The sequence below is a fragment of the Gallinula chloropus genome, assembly GCF_964237585.1.
Source record: "Gallinula chloropus genome assembly, chromosome: 3".
NCBI lineage: Eukaryota > Metazoa > Chordata > Aves > Gruiformes > Rallidae > Gallinula > Gallinula chloropus.
In genome coordinates, this window is record NC_140087.1 from 34,117,198 (window position 1) to 34,140,573 (window position 23,376).

General features: G+C 39.5%; 1 protein-coding gene across 1 annotated transcript in view; it reads right to left on the reverse strand.

Moving 5' to 3' along the window:
* The window catches only part of UTRN (utrophin), a 380,556-nt gene that overhangs the window by 250,603 nt on the left and 106,577 nt on the right, over nucleotides 1–23,376 (reverse strand). Inside the window, exons 22-35 of the mRNA XM_084262364.1 lie at nucleotides 23,145–23,290; nucleotides 21,233–21,445; nucleotides 15,492–15,605; nucleotides 14,529–14,684; nucleotides 12,463–12,633; nucleotides 10,083–10,262; nucleotides 9,306–9,440; nucleotides 8,645–8,794; nucleotides 7,102–7,263; nucleotides 6,616–6,744; nucleotides 5,970–6,143; nucleotides 5,208–5,363; nucleotides 3,534–3,704; nucleotides 1,107–1,286 (exon numbers count right to left, since the gene is read on the reverse strand). Coding sequence (XP_084118490.1) covers nucleotides 1,107–1,286; nucleotides 3,534–3,704; nucleotides 5,208–5,363; nucleotides 5,970–6,143; nucleotides 6,616–6,744; nucleotides 7,102–7,263; nucleotides 8,645–8,794; nucleotides 9,306–9,440; nucleotides 10,083–10,262; nucleotides 12,463–12,633; nucleotides 14,529–14,684; nucleotides 15,492–15,605; nucleotides 21,233–21,445; nucleotides 23,145–23,290 — 2,237 coding nt within the window. The remainder of the gene's footprint in view (nucleotides 1–1,106; nucleotides 1,287–3,533; nucleotides 3,705–5,207; nucleotides 5,364–5,969; nucleotides 6,144–6,615; nucleotides 6,745–7,101; nucleotides 7,264–8,644; nucleotides 8,795–9,305; nucleotides 9,441–10,082; nucleotides 10,263–12,462; nucleotides 12,634–14,528; nucleotides 14,685–15,491; nucleotides 15,606–21,232; nucleotides 21,446–23,144; nucleotides 23,291–23,376) is intronic.

Here is a 23,376-nt window from a genome sequence, read left to right on the forward strand (position 1 = left end):
CAAACAACCATCATCTGGGTCTCAAGAAAATCTATCAACAAAAATCTGCTCTGCTCATGCTGGAGCTGACACAGAGATTTCTTTCAGGCTAAAGAGCAGTGCACACAGCCACCTCACACACACCAGTCCTTTTGGGCTGTTCCTTTTGTTTTCTACTTGCATTAATAAAGTCAGATACTTATAGAAAACAACATAGGAAGCACAAGATCCAACTTCTGGGCTCTAACCTATCGTGAAGCAAGCAAGAACCAGCTTCTACCAATTCATCAGGGGAAGAGAAAAAAAAAAAAAGGGAAGAGCAAGGCGAACCTCATGGGTTTTACTGAGACAGTAAAAGGGAGAGAGAAACAACAGTAATAGGACTTCTAGTAAAGCATACAAAACTGGTGACACACAATGCAGTTTCTCACTGAACCACACAACTGTACAGTTCAGACCCATCCTAAAGCCAGACCATCCACGAACTGAGCATCCTGGAGCTGCATACCTCTCTTCCCCCCAACCCCTCTTTATGCCAAGCATGACATCGTGATACGGAACACCCCCTTTAGTTAGTTTGGATCACCTGTCCTGGCTGTGTGCCCTCTCGCCTTCCTGGGCCCCCCCACCTTCTCACTGGCACAGAAGCATGAGAAGCTGAAAAGTCCCTGACTGCTTGGCAGCAGCTAAACACATCCCTGTGTTATCAGCACTGCTCCCATCCTAACTCCCAAACACAGCACTACACCAGCTGCTAAAGAGAAAATTAACTCTATTCTAGCCAAAACCAGGACAGAAGGTTATTCCCACTTAGTCAAGTTAACTGTCTGTTTGGGATATTTACATAGTTTCATCGCTCTCACGTCCAGATTCTGCACTTTCATCTCCTAACTGCTCAGCAATAGTCACTATTACCAAGCATATGGTACCAATGCCTATCAGCACATTGTATACCACCTCATGATTCACCTCTCCACCTAGAGTAACCAAATTAGCCATTCTGTATTCCTTTAAGTCCATGAGGCACCATGAAAGCTTCACATCGAAGAGAAGTGTGACAAGTAGAATCTGCAACCACTCCAAGAGTGTAGAGGGAGAACCACTAGTATATTGCACATGAAGCTTACCAACAAAGTGTCACACCAGTCCTCAGTCCAGGTCCGAACTCTGCTCCAGCCAGCATTAAGGACACACAGCTTCTCCTCCAGGGAAGTCTCACTCCCTTCCACCAGAGCTTGGAGTGCAGTGCAGCTTTCTGTGATACTCTTCAGATCAGCTTTCCTCCTCTCTAGCTCTCTCAGCACGTTCTGAAACAAGAGGAGCCATTAACACTACACACTGCTCCCAAGGGGAAGGGAACTGCATTTTTATGTCCACAGGAAACACATAGATTATCTTCAGTTGAGAAAAATCAAAGTAGAATCACCTTTTGTTTATACCCACTCTCTGTAGATAGTGATCTCTTCTTTCTTTTGATAGAAAAGAGTGAGTGCACAATGCATGTAAGTCTCCTAAACAACCTAGCTGAAGACTTTGTTTCGTTGCTTTATAACATCTTAACAGTTCTTTTTCATCATTTAGGTAAAGCAAATGCATCACTTCACATTATAAGTACAGTTTTAAAAAGGTCTTCTCTGCATTGTCAAGCACCACAGAGAATACAATTCTCAAGAGACACTTTGGATTTCTCTCTCATTTCCTATTAAAGTACTTTTACAGTGGGCAACAATGAGAAAAGTGGTAGGCCAAGGCTGAATGTTTCTATTGAGAACCACCACCACTCATAACTGCATGTGTTCAGTTCACTTGCTACATATTACAAAAGCCACATTGTTATATTAGCTATAAATGGATAAGCAAATATGTATCTTTAGCACTAATATTTTTTCCAAGTCATCTCAGAGTTCAAATAGGTTTTAACCTAAAAAAAAAACCCAAAATCACCTTCTTTGAAAGAATAGATACCGACACATAAATTAACTAATATGTCATCTCCTCAATGTCAGTATATGGTTTCCACGTGCAAAACAGCATCTCCTGCCACACAAGACCACTGATTATTAGTTATAGCATCTGGCTATTTAACAAGCTCTTTGATGTACAGTGTACAATGTGAGGAATAATGCAGTTAAGCACTAGTGTCTGAAGTTCCCTCAACATCTTACTATTTGTGCAGTAAATATTATTTTATAATAATTATTATTTTATAATAACTTATTATCTTAGAGACAGAAACAAATACTCAAAGTCACCACATTTTTAAATCACCTCTAGAAAACTTTAAGACAAGGAGGACAACATTGCATGCAACATAAAGAGCTTGTCATCCCAGTGATGCAGAGTTCACAAACTATTTGCATTGCTTGCAAATGGTATAGGTCAGTATTTACAAGCTGGTTTGGAAAGAAATCTCAGTGATACTTTCATAGCAGAAGTGTAGTACTAATAATTGTACTTCTTGAGCACAATGGGTGAAATCACTTTATAATTAGATGGGTTTTTTTAATTTTGTAAGCTTTCAAGTTTTGAGGTTGCACACAGGCCTATTCCAAAAGTAAAAGGTGACAGAAGACAGTGACAGGAAAGACCATCATTGCTGAACTCAATCAACTGACACTTGTTTCTAACTCAAACTATTACATATACAAGATTTTATATGGTGAGAAAATAGATACTTTGCTACAGAACATTTAGGCCACATTCACTTGCTTCAATTACAGGAGCTTTTGGTTTCGTAAAGTCAATTTTGAAGTCAAAGCTGTTTCAATGAAAAGTTACAAATTCAGGTTTTCATTCCAAATGTCAAGGAACTTTCAAGTTTGCTCTATCAGTAAAATACTTAACCCAGTCCAAAGTTATGTTCGCTGAAAATTAAGAATATTGTACTTATGAATGGTAAAGATACACTTAAATACCTATTAATACCAAATACATACTAATGTATCTTTAATATTTCACTGGTGATTAAAGTGTGGGGCAAGATGCCTGAGATGAAATGGATCGGACTCAGTTAGGTGCTGTCATGGTTCAGTCCTTGCCAGCAGTGCTCACTTCCCCCTCCATACCCCTGTGGGGTGGGGAGAACAAGCAAAGGCAAACCACAAGGCATGGGAAGGGCAGTTTGCTGGGAGAGCACAGGCAGGGGGAACAACAGCCAGACGTGTGAGAGAATACACACACAGCAATAACACAGAGCACTTACTGACCTGATGACTGACCAGACACCTGACTGCACTCAGACAGACCCCTCCAACTTACCACCTTTTATGGGGACATGACAACAGATGGTGTGGGAACACCCTTGGTCAGCTTAGGTCACCTGTGATGGCTCCTTGGGAAAGTTAACACTGGCCTAGCCCAAATCAGGACAGGTACTGAACATGATCTATTGAATCTACTAAAATTTCATGATGTAAGATATTAAGGAACAAGTTAGAGAGATTTATATTCACAGCCACTTGGAACTAAATGATCTTTAAGGTCCCTTCCAACCCAAACCACTCTGATTCTATAACATTAAAAATTTACTCTACAGACATTTAGAGCATGCTTACTTTGGCCCAGGCAATTTCTGAATCCAGATCAGAAAGCAAGCTCTCTGAAGTGGACTTCTGCACGAGCTCAGCTTCAGTGGCAGCTAGCCACTCTGACAAAGAGGCAGCCTCTTTCCTCATTTTGCGTGCCAGCTGTGATGCTCTTTCAAGGTCCTGTTTTCCTTCTGTTACCTACCAAAAAAGAAAACCCAATCAAAATATTAGATTTTAAAAAAGGCAAGCTAGCTCTAAAATAACCACCCATATATATAAAATCCTTGTGAACTGTCTTTCATCAGGGAAGAACTCTTAAAAGAAAAATCATTTATAAACATCAGCATCTTACTATACAAAGCAGAATATATAAAACTAGAACAAATTTTAAGATACACTCGAGACAAAAAAAACCTGTGTACCAACATATTTATAGCTAGTAATCACCAAATTGATGCTTAAACTTTGTTTATTATGATACTTTAACTGAAGCTCAAGGGGAGCTTCAGTTAAAGGACCTAGTAAGTCACTCAGGTGAAATTCAGTTCCATTATGTATTCTGATAGACCTGCTAGCAGAAAGCTGTAAAGAAAAACTTCACTGAAAATCTAGTCTGCCCTTGACAACATCTCAGTAAAGGGAATATGAAATTTTATGTTTGCTGCAGTATAATCAATTCTATTTCACACTGGCTACAAAATTAGTCTGGTCAAACTTTAACACAGACTTAAGAATACATCCAACCATAGCAGTCAGAATCAACTGACATTTCCAAAAATTGCCCTCTCTCTCAGCTTAGTGTTTTCATGTATTTATTCAAAATAATGCACTCTGCAGTATAATGCTATGGTTTTTGCTTGTATCTGAATTATTTCTTTTAGAACTTCAAATAACTCTGCCTTCCTATCCTTTCCCAATTTTTTTTTGTCCATGTGCTGAGTTATAGAGGTACAGATTCCAATAGAATCTACACCTTTGTCAACATTCTCTGCTTAACAACAATAAAATATCTTTTAGGGCCCATTTCAAGATATTGCAACAATGTAAAATCTGGCCGTTTACCCACAGCTTCATTCACAGAACACTGAACAAGCAGGAGTTTGCTTGGACTTAATTTGGGTAGGAAAAGAATCCTTTATTTCCTCTCTGCCCTATAAGGATTAAACTATTTTTAAACACTTGTATAAATAAGTATTCATTTACTGAGGAAATTAATCAAATCAGTATTTAATGCAGTCTGCATTTCTTATTTCATACTGAAAGCAGCCCATTAGATGGATTATGATTAGAAACCATCATGACATCTTCTAAAAAATTTACACCAACCCAAACTTCTCATACGACAATATGACAGTAAATTATCTTGCAGGCTGGTTGAGAGAGAAGGGAACATATAGCAGTGCTTAAAGACTTTAACAAACAGAAGGTAAGCTTTGCCAGAATGATGAAAGCTCTATGAGCCTTTGTTTCTTCAAGGCTACCTCCCCTTCAGGAACACTGTGACCACAGGGGTCTTGCACAACCTACAGAACTGTTACGTGCAACTTTTAATCTCTCAACTGATTGCTCCTGGATGTAGCAACTACTCCACACAGGATCAGCTTCAGTATCAAACTTAAAATAGGATCTGACATCAAAAGAACAAAGAAGGGAATTCATATGCAGACAAATATTCATATGATGTACATTTGGTTTTCTTACCTGTGCCCCCAAGTCATTGTAAAGAAATTTCAATGCTGTCAGTTGTTCATCCATCCCTTTGGGATTATCTGTCTGTTGTTTCTGTACAATTTGCCTTCCTGTCTTGATGACAGTTTCAACCTCCAATTTCACCTCACTGAGGGTCTTATAGAGTTTCTAAAAACACAAACATGCACACTGGTGATCAATTTGTACTGCAGATTTTCAGACTTGGCTTCATTTGGGGAGCTGACCATCAGACTGCACTTAAACTCTGAGCTGTGGATAAGAAGCAATACCTTCCAAGATTTCAAAGTCCCAATGTTCCATATTTTGTTCTACTCTTAATTTTTACCCCCAAAATAAATGATCACAACAATAACCCATTTACTCCGTATCACCACCACAGGCTAACATTGTGATCTGTACTTGATCTTTAGTATTTGTTTTGTTCAAAAACTAAGAACCAAGCAAACTTGCCTCCAAGAGTGATGCTTCTCCATAACACAAGGATGAGACAGGGAAGGGAGTTTATAAAAACTCAGCTGTTTCATCACATCTATGATTGACAATGCACCAATGCACTACTTTTATGTCCACATTCTCACCCAGAAGGATTAGAGGGTTTTTGTTATCAATTGTCATCCTGTTGGTGTTTAGCAAAAACTTACAACACTTCCATCAGGACTTCAAACAAAATATCCTTGGGAGAGAGTGTAGGCAAGAAAAATCACACAAGAAACAAACACCCCAAAGCATAAGTTAAGAACACTGCACACTTACCATGCACCCATCCAGATGAGCTTGGATTACATCTGGGTTGGTATCCTTCACATCCAAGACATGAAGTTCTGCTTTTACACCATCCAACACCCGCTTGCAATCCAACATGCGCTGCTCAAAATTGGCTGGTTTCTGGAAAAGCTGGTACTTTGTAGATACTTCACGGAGTTTTCTCTGGTTTAAGGAATATTATGTTAAAATGTTTTAGATCAATAAATGTATTTAAAAAAATATTAAAGCATTTCTCTCCCACACGGATTCTAACTCACTTCTCATGGCACCACAACTTAGTACACATGACAACACTATTTGCCAAACCAAATTCCAACAACTATTCCTAATGTCCACCTGAGGTGCAAGAGAGCTGTAATTCCCTATCATACACTTTCAAAATATCCATTCTACTAAAATACAGACTTTCTAACTTTCAGCATTTATCTCATGATACTTATGAAATGTAAACTTCCTTATTCAAATCATCTAGTAATGCTTCTTTCCCAATGAAAGCATGTAGAAGTAGATATTATTTTGCTTCCTGTGTACAGTTGATTGCACCAAGCAATTTACAGACTGACAACAGCACTGTGTGATTGAAAACCAGAAGCTATTCACTTGTAAATTCTTAGTGTTACTCTCCTATTTTTACCTGTAAAGCATCCAGCTGAGTTCCACCACGGGGAGACCTACATTCAGGAGAAGCAGGAGGGAAAGAGCGAGCACTTTTCTTGAGCTCCTCTAAGGTAGATTCATGAGCTGCAATCTCAGCTTGAATTTTCTGCCACATCATAAAAACAAGGAAAAAAAGAAAAATTAAATGTCTTGCAGAGAGGGGAAGAGGAACTTGCTTACCAGCCACTTCCTAGCAGAAGTATATCCACTCTGTGAAAGTTAAACTCTACCAGATTTATTTTAAATACTCTGTCTCTGGTGACAGCTTGCTAAATTGAAAGCTGCCAAGATTGTTATTCAATGCAACCTTCTTAAACCAGGAAAACAATCCTATTCACAAAAGATATCTCCTAGTACATCAGCACAGGACTGAAATGAAGCAGTTATGAATTACTAAGTCTAGGTTGAGCACCATCATGAGAGATTTCAAAATATTTTGTAGTGAAAAGCTATACTGGATTACCTGGGCCTCCTGAGGCATCTGAAAGGCATCGACTCTATCAGTCAGGTAAGATGTCAGCTGTCTATCTAGGTCCGTTAAGTTTTCCTGCAAGACCTGCAACATGTGGTCAGTTTCTCGCATGGTCTGAAGCTGCTGCTCCAAGGCAATCTGCCGACTCACCGCCTGAGGTGGACAGAAAGGTAAGACAAGAGGGACCAGTAATTCAATACAAATTATATTAAACTTTCTCAAAACAAGGTGGGGGAGACAAAAAAATCCTTTGTGCGGAGGATTGTCTAAAAAGAGCACAAACGAGCCCTAGAAAGAGCAATTTTTGAAGCCTGCTGTGATTTATACCAGTACTGACAAACGGTGGCATAGGAGGACAGTTCTGCTGCTCAATCTACAGGACAGTGAAAACAGGTCTCTCCTATCATCTCAGGAAGAAAGTATTCTGTTGAAAATATTTGTTTCAGAAAAAAAAGCTAGTCATTGGGAGTCAGGAACTTTCTAATACACTCCAGATCAATACTCTTTGATGTGTAAACCTGCACGTTTTCTTCTAAAACAATAAACTCTGTTGTTCTGCCATAATGTGAAAACAGCGGTTCACAGTTCTTTCCCTCCATTGCCTGTCCCTCCAACAGCAAAACTTCTGAGTTTATCTGAAGTGCCACTACTTGCATAGGAACACAAATTCCTCACTATCAACACATGCACAGACCAACGGGTGCATACATACACGCACACAGAGCTGTGGAAATCTGCTGGCAACCCAGTGTGTCAACGCTGCAGCTGTCAAAGCGGAGAGTTTTATATGGCAATTAAGTACTTGTAACGGGCAAAACAATAGTGCATGCTAACTTCAGTGACAGCACATAGTCCCCAGCTGAGGGCACTGCATTCATGTTGCTCACTGTAATGAGGATGAACTGAAATTCCCTGACAACACTTTGGAAGTGCCAAAAAAACCTCCCATCTTACAATTTGGCAGGAACCCATATTACTGGGATACAGAACACAAGTTAGAAATTTATGCAACCCAAAATACAGCTAGTCTTCCTTAGCTGATTAAATCTAGTAAAGATTAAAGTATGAGAAATGGAAGGGGACACCATAATAGATGGGGAAGGAGAAGAATATTTTTCTTCTGTTCCTTATTTCAACATGACTTCTTCCTAACCATTTCAAAGAGTGAAAATGTCACTTAGTCATATTCCTCGTTTTCACAGTTAGTGAGCAGCTCACCAGTATTTGTGGCAGTAGTAAGGGAATATTAACCTCAGTTATTGAGGTGTGCCCCCTAAGATTGGGATTGCCTTTTAGTCAAAATTGCCTGGAGAAATACCTGGGGGTTCCCGCCATGCAAGGGTGTGCAAAACAAAACCATGACTCAAGTCAGGGCATTATTCCAAATTGAAAACAGCTGACAACACTGTGAAAGATTTTCCTCTTTTCCTGTATTACAGTCCTTCATCTATGACCTCAGCTATCTAACAGGAATCATTTCAGATCACTGAGCTGAAAAACCCAGTCTACTTCAACCCTGCCCCCAAATTCTTACCAAGTGACTCAATTCTTCATAGCGGGCATTGAAAGCCTCCAATTTTTCACTGATGATATCATCCAGAATCCCTCCATCAATCAGTGTCTGCCCAAGTTCCCTAATCTGGGTTCGATTATCAGCTGGATGGCGCAGGACTGATTCCAGGGACTAATTGGAAGAGAAAGTTTAAGAGGTCAAAACACTGAATAATACTGCACTTTCAGAGGTGGAAGTCTGGCTGCATGCATAGAAGTTTTACACTTCAAATGCCTTGAGAGTGCTGTAAAAGCATGAATTAGTCATGGCTTAATCCATGATGACCACTGTATTTGCCTTGTGCCGTTTTGCTTTAGATTATTAAACACCACAGCACTTCTCGCCTTCACATCATTTCATACTATACTGTTGGAAGAAATTAATCAATTCACCCAGGACAGGAGGCAGGGTACAATTTTATTATTGCACCAAGTACAGCACAATTATGTACAGCAAAATTCAACTTTTGGTGGAGTCTCTTACCAATATCAATTCCAAATTCAGAGTAAAATGTTCCTTTAAGCTGGAGAATCAAAATATTCAACACATATTTCAGTATTCTACTGAAGCATATAATTTATGGTTTTTTTCTTTTTATGGGACTACCCAAAAAGTTAAGAATCCAACGAAATGCCTACAATACCTCAAGAGCATCATTGATAGCATCCAATTTATCAGGCAGGCTTTCTGTCATTTGCACCCTTTCTTCTAGATTGTTTAGCCAAGCCGTTTCTAAATCAAGATATTGAAGCAGTTCAATCCAACAGGACCACACTTCCTACAAATAACAGAAAAAATACAAATTAGCCCAGAATGCCAGGCATAGCTAACATACCCTAGGAACAGCTTAAAGAAATTATGTTTCCAAGACACTGAAATAAAGCAGGCAAGTAATAAATATTCAAAACCATGCCACGGCACAGTATTTTCTACATAGAAAAACCTGCACCTATAGCTGCAAGATAAAAAGTAACATGCAAAATATATAGAGAAGTCTCTAAACTCATGCTAAAATTATCACTATAACAAAATGCATCCAAGTCTTCTTGAAATATAGGGCACATGCAACACATCCCAAACCATAATCAACTAATTATCATCATATTTAAACCTTTAATCTTTGACAAGTTTACTTTTGTCATTTTAGAAGATGCATGGATGGATAGCAGAGCTGTCAGACAAAGCTACTTATTTGCAGAAGTGCTGATTACAATACAGAGTATAAAAGAAAAATTAGATGGTGCTTCATGGATTCCAAGGATATCATCTCAAGGTAAAGAACTCTTGGAAAGAAGTCACAAAAAATGTGTTTATGCCAAAGCTATTGGATTCAGAGACAAAATCGGATGTTTTCAGTGTCCTCCATTCCTCTTCAGCCACTCGTCTCAAGTTTTACCAAGCTGAGAGCTATCAATCTTACCTCCAAAGTGTGGCACTTCCCCCGGATCCGATTGCACAGTAGCTGGTAGTTCTCCAGCACAACATTCAGCTCAGTTGACAGGTCCTGACCACTAGACGGCAATTTGGCAGCCAACATCTTGATGTTGTCTTTGAGAATCTTCACCCTCACCTCCTTCTGCAACACATCCTCCTTCGCTCTCTGCCCAAAGAAACGTGTCACACAATCAGTCCTCCACTGCCATACAGCCAGCTATTCAGCAATCAAATTCTTGGGTCTGAGTGCAACAAAGCATGGCACTAACTTGCACAGAATTCAAGTGTTAGGAAGCATTGAAAAAACCCTATTTTTTAGGCATACAGACATATTTACCATTTATGGTTTGTTCATTAAAAATCCATGACTCAAAGTAAAAAAGATTATGCTCAGCACTATTTATCCACTAGCATACAGATATGAAAAAGAGAAATGAACCAGAAAAAAAAAAGTTTTGCTAAAAATGTGTCGAAAAGAAAAAGGTAGGGTGAATTTACAGAAGTTATGAGACTCAGAGCTTAGTAACTACCTTCCAAAGTTATCCAGGAGAGATGATGTAATTACTCAGGACTTAGTTAACTAACTTAAATACAAAGTTGGGACCTCTCCTACAGCTGTTGGGTGCACTAGAGGAACATGAAAAAAAGGGCAACCATAAGAATTCCCTCAACCTAATTGATCTTGGTAACAAATACACGAAATAAGCATAGTGCAACTCCGACACACACAGGTTTGGAGACATCACATTATCAGTTATTGAGTTGTGCCCAAAGCAGAATTAGATGGATAACTGGAAGAGAGATCTGCCCTAACCAGAATTCCAGGACACCTGGAAGACAGATCCTGTAGACTAGTCCAAGCCTATGTCTGCTGAGACAACTAGAGATTTACAGAAATAGAGAATGTCCCATATCTTTCTTTTCAGGTTTCAAGGACAGTTTTATGAAGTTGAAGTACCTCTGAAATATAAGACACTGCACTTTATGATAGAATTCAGTACATGACAGCATTATTGTTGTACATATTGTTAGAGATGTCTTCTAAATGTAAGGCAATAAAGAAAATATCTATTAATAGAAGGGCAAAGAATAGAAAATCTAGGGAACATATTCTTTTATGGTAGGATTATCACAAACCACCTAGACTCATTTTACACCTACTCCTTCAAATGTAAGCAGAAGTTCCACACTCTCTTCAAATCAGAGCAGAATTAGGCAAGCTTGACTTTTTTCCAAAACCATATTCAAAAATGCTTCTGGGTCAACTAAAGAGAGAGGATTCCCAGCCTAATATTCTTACTGCAAATGCCAGAGGGTATGCAAGTGTTACAGTAAGCTTAACAGCTCACTGACATATCTGCCAAATTTAAAAGTACAAAATATAATCTGGATTTGACAAAGGTAAATGTGCTCAAAGTCTCTCAGACATGCCAGTGAAAAGCAGGTTCTTTCTTTTCTTGGTTTGCATTCAGCGACCTGTCAGACCAATCTCAAATGGCTTCAAAGAACATGAATATATTAGAACACTTGTTAAAGAGTGCTTTGGAAAGCCCCTTCAAACAGAACAATTCAAAACCTCTAATGGATTTGTCACAGCATTTGTAAGGGAGAAAAAAAAAATCCTTTATTTTGTGCTCCACCAAGTAACAGTGTAGTGGATACTCATTAAATAATGTGTATACAAGTCATAACATTTATGAGGATACTCCTGATTTAAAAGCAGAGAGAATTAGTTTACTCTGTACATACATCCAAAAAAATTATATATTTGACTGGTAATTTATGATGAGACAAAAATAGCTCCTTCTTCATTTCTTTGGCCACCAGTCCCAAAATTAGAGAGGCAGGGACCAGCATCACTGTTTGCAACAGGTGAGGAACACAGGATAACCTTACAACAGAACTCTTTTTAACTGTTTTTTTTTTTTTTAAATGGAGTATTACTGTCTCTAGAGGACAAGAAACTGAAGCTCAACAGCTAGAAGCAGAAGAATATGCTTTCACAGCTGCTAATTTAGACAGGTATAATACCACTATTTCTTTCTTTCTCAAGTTTTGATTCCTGCAATAAGTTTCCATCTTCCTAGTGTTTAATATGCTATACATAGCAAGTCTGGCTCAACAGCTGGGCAAGCTGCTATTCATTATGAAATCCCTGTTCCTCGTGGCCAAACAGAACATCTGCTTTTATAGCTTGTGTTTTAAAAACAAAAATTCAACGAATGAAAGCTGAAAAATACTACTAATCTTGTCATGACCTGAGCTCCTTTCCACACAGATAATAATTCCACTAAAGGTCAACCCACATAGGCACTAAGTTTTGTTTCTCTTTAATCAGGTCTTTACAATGACCCTGTATTCCTGACCTTCATTTCCTCCACCGCATTCTCTAGCTCTTCTGGAGACTTGTATTCAAAGTCTTTCTCCAAATATTCTTCTTCAGCTTGGGTCATCCATTCTTGCATCTCTGCCAAATCCTTCTTCAGATTTACAGCTTTTTCCTGACTTTCAGACAGGCGATTTTTCTGACTAACGACCTAGAATTCAAGGTGGAGAAAGAAACAGCAGCTTGTTACTTTTATGTCCTTGTATATGTGAAAAGCCCCAAGTCTCTGTTAAAATATTTTATTACCAAAACATTTGCAGGCTTTTTTAATTAACAAAACACTTTTACATATATACACAAATGAACTCATAATCCCTTTTTGGCAGACCAACAAAATCTAGAGGTGAAGAATGACAATGACCTTTTTTTTTTCTTATGACATGCAAACTGGTAACAATCCCTGGAAAGAGTCAGATGGAAAAAAAAATCTCTTCTGATCACAAGTATATTTAGATATGTTGATATATCTGACACCCTAAAACACCCCTCCAGGGCTCACTTCTTCCTGCAGCCCAGGCAATCTGGATTCTGTATCAACAGCAATGCTCTCCAATGCAAATCCTCGCCAGGCATTGCATCTACAGTAATATGTTTCTACAGATAGCAGAAAGCTTCCACCCAAAAGAAACAACCAAATATATCAGACTGAAGTAGTAGTCTATTTATAGTAATTTATTTTTCAAAGCTGATTGGAAGCAAGCAGAAATTACATAAGGACAGAAAAAATATTCCAGATCTCAAGAACAAAGAACAAAAAGGTGAGGCTTTCCTCCAACCCACCCCAGAAAGAGCAGCATGAGAAAAAGTGAATTAATTTTTAATTACAATTAAACTGGAAGGAGCAAAATGAACTCTTAGATAGCAAGAAGTGCATGTATTCAAACAAAACTACTGTTGTACAGGTATCTCCTTATATATTTGCACTTCTAAAGAAGTCCCTCAGGGGTCTGTACCGGGACCAGTACTATTCAGTATATTCATCAATGACCTGGATGAGGGTACTGAGTGCACCATCAGCAAGTTTGCTGATGAAGCAAAACTGGGAGGAGCAGCTGACACACCACAAGACTGTGCCATCCACCAAAATCTGGACAGGTTGGAGAGTTGAACAGGGAGACGTTTCATTAAATATAACAAGGGCAAGTGCAGAGTTGTGCATCTGGGGAAGAACAACCCCATGTTCCAGTATAGGTTGGGGACAGATTTGTTGGAGAGCAGCATATGGGAAAGGGACCTGGTAGTCATGATGGACAGCAGGGTGACCATGAGCCAGAAATGTGCCCTCGTGGCCAAGGCACCTAACGGCATCCTGGTGTATGTTAGAAGAGGTACAGGTCAAGAGAGCTTCTCCTTCCCCCTTACTCTGCCCTGCTGAGACCACATCTGGAATATTGCATCCAGTTCTGGTTCCTTCAGTTCAAGAAAGACACATAACTACTTGAAAGAGTCCAGCGCAGGGCCACTAAGATGATTAAGGGAATGAAACATCTTGCTTATGAGGACAGGCTGAGGTAGCTGGGTCCCTTTAGCCTGGAGGAGACTGAGGGGTAACCTCATTAAGGTCAATAAATATGTAAAGGGCGAGTGTCAGGAGGATGGAGCCAGGCTCTTCTCAGATGGCCAGCAACAGGACATGGGGCAATGGGTGCAAGCTGGAGCATAGAAAATTCCATGCAAACATAAGAAAACTTTTTCACTGTGAGGGTGACAGAGCCATGGGACGGGCTGCCCAGAGAGCTGGTGGAGTCTCCTTCTCTGGAGACATTCAAAACTCACCTGGATGCATCCCTGTGTGACCTAATCTAGGTGATCCTGCTCTGGAAGGGGAGTGTATTAGATGATCTTTCAAGGTCCTTTCCAACACCTGACATTCTATGATTCTGCCATTCTGTGTGATTCATTGGACCAAGTTGGATTTCAACCACTTTGACAGTAAAACATTTTCATCACACTATTTCACTGCTTCACCTTTTCATCATCTTACCAATGCCAAGGGACCAAACAGTTGCAGTAACAAGGAAGGACTAGCAAATCTGGAGAACTCACCTGCTTGCTCAGTTTCTCCCATTGAGTCTGGCAGTCTATGAGCCTAGACTTTGCCCAAGTATTTATGCCTGAGACGGGCAGAGCTCTTAAAGCAGACTCTACTTCTTTCATTTCTTTCAGTGATGGTTCAACCTTCTCCATTTCATTGACAAACATCTGAGTACACAGCAAAGAAAATGGATATTCTTCTTTAGCAAGGCATTAAATAAGCTTGTAGGATGTCAATATTTTTTCCATTTTTAATTATTCCAGAGAACCTTTAATGGAAAAGCAGACTAATGCTGTGTTCAATATCAGACTGTATAAAACAATCCTTCAGTGGCCCAAATCATCATAACAATGCAACCAAAACACAAAATTCAGCTTGCCATACACAGTGCTAACATTCCCACATGCCAAATGTCAACATTACAAATACACGAATTTGGAGATGATGTGTACTACATACCTTCATATTTCTGACATACCTCATACTCATGTTCTTCTCCCAGAAACAAACATTTAGAGGTGCATATATTTATTTACTGTAAGATAAGATTCTATCTATTTGCAATCATTATGTGCCATTAGCTTGAAGGAATCTTACTTGTAAGGCACATACAACTCCTAAACCCTAGGAGATTCATCAGTTATTTGCTTGTTATTTTTATTGCCCTTGGAAGTTTAATGCAGAAAGCATGTTTCACTCTCAGATTCAATTCCCCAGTAGCAAAAATTGGTGGAAATATACAAACATTTTTCAGAGGAACTGATGTCAATCTGTAGTTGAGTTTTGAAAAGTACAGAGTGCTATGGCTAAACACAAGGAACCAATTAAGATGTGCCCTGAAGAAATACAAGACGATTTCTCTGGCAGGTTTTATGGAACATGCCATGGACAATACTTTAATCATAGAAACAACATAATAAAGACAACACACGAGTTATTAATTTCAAAAGATTCCTTAAATGAGCAAAACTCACTGTGCACCGGTCAAGTTGTCTTTGAAGTCCCTCGGTATCTCCTTGAACAGCCTTTTCTGTCATTAAGAAGTCTTTCACACCATCCATCCACTTCTGAACCAGTTTTGAATTAGTCTGAATCAAACATAATAATGAAGGGTTGATACAATGCCATGATGAAAAGCATACAGCTGTTGCACTTCCAGAACTTCTAGCAGTGTCAAAAAACGCTACAAGCTGCTACCATTGTTCTGATTTTGAATAAGACCAGCTTTGTTTTCATTTTTGTTTTGGAGGGGGTTTTTCCTGCCCCAATTTTTCTGTTCTAATATTTATACAAAAATTAAATTCACAACAACCACATCCATTCCACAGCACAGTTTAATTGACACTGCACTGCTCCAAGCTATCACACAGAAACACGACGAGATCAAGGAGGCAAGCATGGCTTCAGGAAATGCACGGTCCCCCTTCGCATGAGGGACCTGGTTGGGGATAGCATTTCCCCAACAACAGCAACCATGTACAACTGCTTGCCCCACACATGTTTGAAAGACATATTGCACTCCAAGGAAAAGAGAGGGCCCTACAGGGGTATATGTGGGGAGAAGAGGAAGGTGTAATGCTAAACATATTTGACAGGTAGAAGTTACGCTGGGAAAGCATACCTTCCTTACAGAGAACTTAGAGAGTGACAGGCATAAAAAGAAAACACCACAGAGGATTAGACTGGCCACAAAAAAAAAAAAAAAATCTAGCTGTTTGAGGCCAATAACACCTACTGTACTCACTAGAGCAAAGCACAGGGGGTAAATAAAAAAGAACCCCACAACATACACACAGAATTGCCAAGTTACCTGATCTAACATTTGGTCTCACATCCTAGAATGAGGTGGGCAGGGAAGAAGACAGGAGGGTCGGCCTCTCCTTCCCACACAATTGTAAATGTTCCTGGTCACCCTTACAAACAAAACCACCACAAACTTAGAGCAGGGAGAAAGCTTTTCTTTGTCCTGCTTCACCTGAGTTATGCTATTATGATTTTTTAATAATACCGTTGGCCTTTTTAAAGCAACATTTTTAGGCTGTTATGTTGTGGGTTTTAATACATGGCACAATTGTCAGAATAAAACACCACTATTGAGAAGCTGAGTCAAAGCTCATCAGCTTCACCTCCTACTCCGCACATCACCAAGGAGGAAAGACACACTTCATTTCCTTAAAACCGTGCAGTAAAAGTTCTTTCAAGTTCAATCACTACACACCGCTTCTCAGAAAACAAAAAATGTCTGCACTAATGAAAAGCTAAATGACTAAGATCACATTTATTTTTAGGCCAATGCTACCATTAGAGGTCAAAGTTGTGACATTTTCTTCGTACCCTTTCTATTTTGGGGGAATTTCCTGTGGTTGATTAGCCTGAAAGTCATTTTTTTAAAAAACAGACTCCAGGAGGCTTAACAGTGAAACATGCCTCAATGTAAAAAAATACATATTTATAAAGGCTGCCTTTTGACAAGGCATTTTAGCATATACCTAATTTAGCTTGCTTACAGTAAGCTACTTACATAAATAGCTGAAGTGAATTAAATGGGATTACTCAAAGTTAGGCACACATTTAAATGACTTGCTGAATCACAAGCCGAGGCTACAGAAGTTCATCGAAGTCAATGCTCCTGCACAAATAATTACCAGTGGTCAAATACCCAGTGGAGGTTGTTGATGTACAAGAGCTCACAAACTAAAACACTGGGTCGGTTTCTAAAATTTATTCCAGCCAAGGACAAAGATCAAATGTGCTGAATTTTGGCTTGTTCACTTCTGGAAAAAAATACACGATGTACAGCCATGCAGTGACTTTAAAAGAACTGCAAGTTCAAAGCGTTATTAGAAGTATGACACCAGAGAGTACAGGATACAGAAACGTTGTTCTAGAAAATACAAGGCACAAAACTGATAAGATGAGCCTTGCCTACTTTTCCCTTTCCCGAGCCTCAGAGTAAAACACAGACCGTGTCACTGATGCACTTGTTGTCAGCTTGGGGGAGCCTCTGTCACACCACAAATCACAGAAGGGCCACCTAAGCGCAGGACCCACAGGCAGGTCTGCCACTGGCTAGCTCAGACAAACAAGGACTTTTTAAGCACCGTGCACCTGTCAGCTTACTGGGAAAATGAGAATACTTACATTCAGTTTCCTGTGAGGACTGCAGTTTTGGGAAATGTCAATTTTTCAAGGTGAATGAGGAAAAAAGAAACATTAAATAGCCAATACTCCTGTGCAGTTGCACATGCCCATATGTTCTCCAAGGGTTGCCATTCACTTATTCTTTTTAACCTTTTCTCTCCTACTTTTAATGTTTTTTATTATCCCCCTTCCCCTCCTTTAAGGGCCAGACACTTCTCCTTTAACCAAGGAGATACTGCCCAGACAGTCTTCAAAGTAATCTCGTGTCTCTGGTATCACATCTCCAGTACTGAGCCATTCAGTGTCTGCACAAGAACCACATACCCAGTCTCCCACATCAATCTTCCTTCAGTGCACATTCCAACCTGAACTTCCTGGTGCCATACACAACATTTTTATTCAACTTGCTCCACATTCTCATTTTTATTCATACAATGCTAGACTATAAAAATCTCTGTACAGATTAGTACCAATCCTTTGAAAGAAAAAAAAAATCAGAGAACAAATACATGACTGCCTATCCACTGACAGCACAGCCCCACTGTAAGCCCTATATTTCTACAGGTAACACTACTACACAGATCTTCCATTTTAATTATTTAATAATTGTTTATTCTGCTTGACTCCCCTTTTCAGCTTCTGTACTTCTTTTTCAGGTAACATGAAAGTTTTTAACATCTCAGGATAAAATTCTGTTCTCAGATCTATACAACAGCATGCAGCTGCAATGCTCTGCTTTTCACAGCTCTTCAAAACTCCTATGGGCATAAAAATCCACATCTTTCATCAGTGATTGATTCGTATACATATTGGTACCAACATCACTTCAGACACCTGTGAAGAACAGGGCACTTCACCTTTGGCTGAAGAAAACTGGGTAACTGATTACTAAATAATAACTTGCCATGCTCATACTGCACACGGGTACCCTACTCTCAGTTAAACATCAGAAGAGATTTTCATTTTCAGGAGCCATCCTCCACTCAGATAAAGCCATAATTTAGGAAAGTAGGTGCGTGTTCAGACCACTCAACATGATTCAAGTGCAGAGACAAGAGAAGGAAAAAACAAAAAACCAAAAGAGTTCTGTGCTTACAAGAAATTCAAGGAGAAAAAATTGCTGCTAAAACTGATGAGGTAAGTAGGTCTTGTACAGTGTTGCTACAGGTAATCAGGGTAACTGGAAAGCTGCAATCATTTGAAGTACAAGACTGATAGAAAGTTGACGCACAAAGGATATTGAGACAGGCTTACATGCCAAATATTTATTCTATCATGCTAAATACCTACTAAGTGTAACCAGAAAGAGGGAAGGGAAGAAAAATGAGACAAGGTGGGATATCATACATTTAGGTCAAAGCTAGGGGAAAAAGTAATGGCAAGGAGGTTACCAGAAAATAATCAGCAAGGTCTTGGCTAAAGCTTAGAAGTTAATTTCCTTTAGGCTCTTGTACAAGTCAACTACTTTTTGGCAGTGAGCTCCTGATGACCAGCAGCATCAGTTCCTCCACAGCTCCACATCATCCCACAGGCTGCTGCAAGTACCAATGGAAGGATGGCTTTGAAGGAACCAGACTAAGAGCAGAAACTTTCAAATGAGGTGCACGTTTGATACATGTGCATGTATACACACGTTCCTGAACAATAAACTAGCCTAGACTAGACTATCACACCTACGTTATTTGTACACACATCCACATACATTCTGCTAGGAGCAGCTCAGGTTCTGACACAAATAATTAGCAAGTAACACTTTACAAGCAGGAGCAAGTTTTTCCCTCCAGCCCTTATCCCCAAGTAAAAGCTTTTCATAGAAGCATGGGTGTGCACTCTGCTCTCAATTGTCATTTAGTTAGTCTGTTACCCCTACTATGACTTCTTTCAGGGTTTTTTTTTTAAAAACTCAAAATATATAGAATTGAGGGTGTTACTACTACCAAATCATGATCAGCAATGGCTTGTCCAACTTTCTCAGCAACATCATGGAAGTCAATTACCTGGCTCTTCTAATAGAAGTGTCAGCTTAAACACACATGTCTATACTTGAGAAACCATTAAAGGTCCTGTCGGCCTAAAATTCAAGAAAACACTCTTTTTTTCCTCCACTCTCCCCACCCCCCTTCTCCTGGGGGGGGGAAGCGAGTGGCTGCTTAGTGTTCAGCTGCCAGCTGGGGCTAAACCATGACAACCACACAAATACACACACACACACTCCCCCAATAAGTTTGACTCCACTATCAAATAAAAGAATAGTTCTCTGCTTCAGAGGGAGGGGAGAAGAAGATGAAGAAACTTTTGGGTAAAAGCAGTGGAGTGCATACATGACACCAATGTTCTGAAGACAGTGCACACAGCAAGTCGCTTATGTTCATAAACTGTGACATACATACCCTGCTAAACAGAAATAATTCCACACATTAAAATACCTTTAACGCATGTGAAAATAGATTTGTTAGCGAACACATATCCCTTCATCCCAAGAGACAACAGAATCTCTAAAAGTACTTTCTTGCTTTCTGAAGTTTAAAATATAATACGAAAATGAAAATAATATGAAATTTTATTTATAGTCTAGATAAACATTACTTGAGGGGGGAGGTGGGACAGGAAGAACTATATTTGGGCTTTTATACCACTCTGATCAGCTCATATGTTCAAGCTGATACTGAGGAATGGTTAGTGCTTGTTTAACTTTTGGATCACACAAAAATATTGTCATAGGCTAGATCATGATATATTTAGCTTTAATTATTTTTTTTTCCTCTCCCCAGAAGAATATAAATAGTCTGGAAGGGACTTAAAGCAAGTAAAAAGAAACCTATCTGACCAGTAAATACTGAGTCAACCTTGGTTAAGTTACTTAAGCACTTATCTTTCCCCTCTTTATCATCTAAATACCCTTTAAATACCCTTGCTTTTAACACCTTCATTTTTAAAGAACTGAGATTTTGTCATGCAGGATTTCGCGTGTGTTTATATTTTAAACATATATATAATAGTGCTGATTAATCTTAATTCCTTAGCTCTGCTTCCTCACCCTTTCAAGGCCATCTGTTGGAACCGGAAAACTCACTATACCTAAGAGTTTCTTTACATCCTTTTCTACCAGGCTGTACTAATTCTTCATTACTGTTGACAGAAACCCCACTTGAAGGAGCAGGTTTTCTGTAGCAGGTATGGAACTTCAAGTTTTAGATGTCAAACTGGTAATGCATTGGGCTTCTGGCACCGACCACCGTAGAGGGCACTCAGCCCCTGGAAGGATCAAGGTTTCAACAACACAACTGACATGCCCTTCACTTTAGTGTAACCTCTGCTTCTGGTATGGAAAGAAAAGGAACACGAGATTTAAGTTAAAAGTAAATCTATTAGAAGAATAAGTAATATCCTGAGCATTTTAAAGTCCTCTGCTACCCTGCTGCAAACACACTATAGATGATTCTAGCCTCTGCCAGAATAGTGGCCCATCAGCATTTCAGTCCTCAATCAGTATCATCTGCACTCCCACAGGAGCACAGAGAAAAAAAAGGCTCTAATACAACCATGTTACAGAAAAAAAAACATTTCATTTTACCTCAAATAATCTCAGCCTGGGTGCAATTTCCTCTAGTAGTTTAACATCTTTGGAAGTCTTGAGCTTTAGCTTGTCCCAGTCTCCCTGCACATGCTTGAACTCTTGTGTGTAGACCTTTTTTATATCCGAAGAAGCATGTTTCTCCAAAGCCTTTGTTTCTTCAGCGAGCTTATCTAGCCTGGGCTTCTGGGCTTCCAGCGCCTCACAAATCGTCTGTAAAGGGGGTTTAAAAAAAAAAAGAAAAGAGAAAAGAAAAGTCTGCTTGCAGTGTTAGCCTTACAACAGGTACACACTTACTTACAAGCCCAAGTACGTCAAAGTTCTTGTTGTGCAGAGCATAGATTCAGTGAAGAGTGACACTCCAGTTAATGCCAGCAGAGGTGTCCAGACAACCTTTTAAGCTGCAAAACCTTCAGCTGTTCTACTGATGCAGTAGCAGAGATTATGGAGTGGGCTGTAAAGCTTGGCCACGTAGCTAAACACACCCAGGCACCTACGCCACTCCTGTGCTGTGCAGTTCTGACGCTCAACTCAGCAAAGCAATGGCTACACTACCTAGCAGTCACAAAAGAAACTGCAACGTAGACATACCAGGGACTCGTTTTTTTATTCACTCCACTGATATGTTTTTTAATAAAGAAAACAAGCAATAAAGCACGCACAAACAGGCTGAGTTTTGTAAAGTAAAATCATTATGATATCTAGCTGCAAAAAAGCTCTGCATACTTGAGTTATGAAAGATACTCTTCAATCCAGAATACAGACCAGACACAATGTGAATATATTCGCTATGGCACTGCTGATAGATGAAGAGCCATTGGAGTTGAAATAACTAATTTCCTAATATTAAGGAAAAATAACCAGTGAAGGTACCAGCCAAAATGTGAAAAATGCAGCCACTTCATTAAACTGGTCATTTTTGTTATCTGCTTAAAATTTGTTCAATAGAGAAATTTGGAACGAACACATGAAACCATTAATAATTTAACAACTTCAACTTTGCTACTATATGCGTTTAACGTGTACATGTGGCACGTGTGCATATATTTAACCGAGGAAGAATGTTCTTTTTGATATGTTTATATTCTCAGTCTTACTTTGTATTTACAGGAAAGCAGCAGTATAAAAAGCTACCTCTAAAAAGACAGGTAGTGAGCTAGCAATGAGACTGGAAGGAGGAACAATGTTTCTGCAAACAAGAGCTTTCTGTGCAAGAAGCCACGGACTGAGTCTCTGGCTTGGGTCTATGAATGAAGCACTTATCAGTGCCTGCTACAGCACAGGAGGAGCTGGACAATCCCAGGTCCACAAACAGCTCATCATCTACAGTTTGTTCCCATCTGCCACCACACTCTTTAAAAGGTCCCACATTGAAATGGTATTCCTTTAAGGATAATTAATCTGTGAAGAAAAGGGGGAGGTGGGTTTCATACAGAAGCAGGAAAAGACAAGCCTCCAAAGACTAAACACCATTGCAATTCAGCCAGTGTATTGTCCAGAAAAATCTCTGCCCACTTTAAACAATACAGAAGCAATATTACAGGAAAAAATAAAGAACTCACAACTTTTTAAAATCTGCTGGTTAAAAAAACAAACAAACAAACCCAACCAAAGCACTAATAGCCGTGTTTATTAGGCTTTTAAAAAATACCTATTTGATCACTCTCTGCTGAGCAGAGGAAAGACAGATGCAGCCTCTCCCTGCCAAGCAACTGGATTTCCAGAGGTTTTCCAGAGTCACCTGCAGCCCCCTTATGCCACCACACAGAGAAAAATACATGTTTCTGAAATAAGCAAGAGTCCACAAAAGCAGTGGGAATATAACATTGTAGCAACCCCACCAGAAGGAAGGCAGGAGAAAGGGGGATGGCATTAGCTGAATAAGCAACCTCCTTGTTTCGGTGAGAGTTACCTTTGCCTGCTGCAGGGCTTTCTCAACCTTACTGGGGTCGCTCAGTCCGCTGGCGATGGACTGCTGCTGGCACTCCAGCTCGTTCAGTGTGTCCTTCAGCTGCTGCAGGGAGTCCACATAGTCCTGGCTTGGCTGGCTTTCTGTCTCTGATGTCATTTAAAAGAGTAATGGAACAAAATGCAAGGGAAGGAAGTAGGCACGAGACCCAAAAAACAGTTATCAGAACCATATA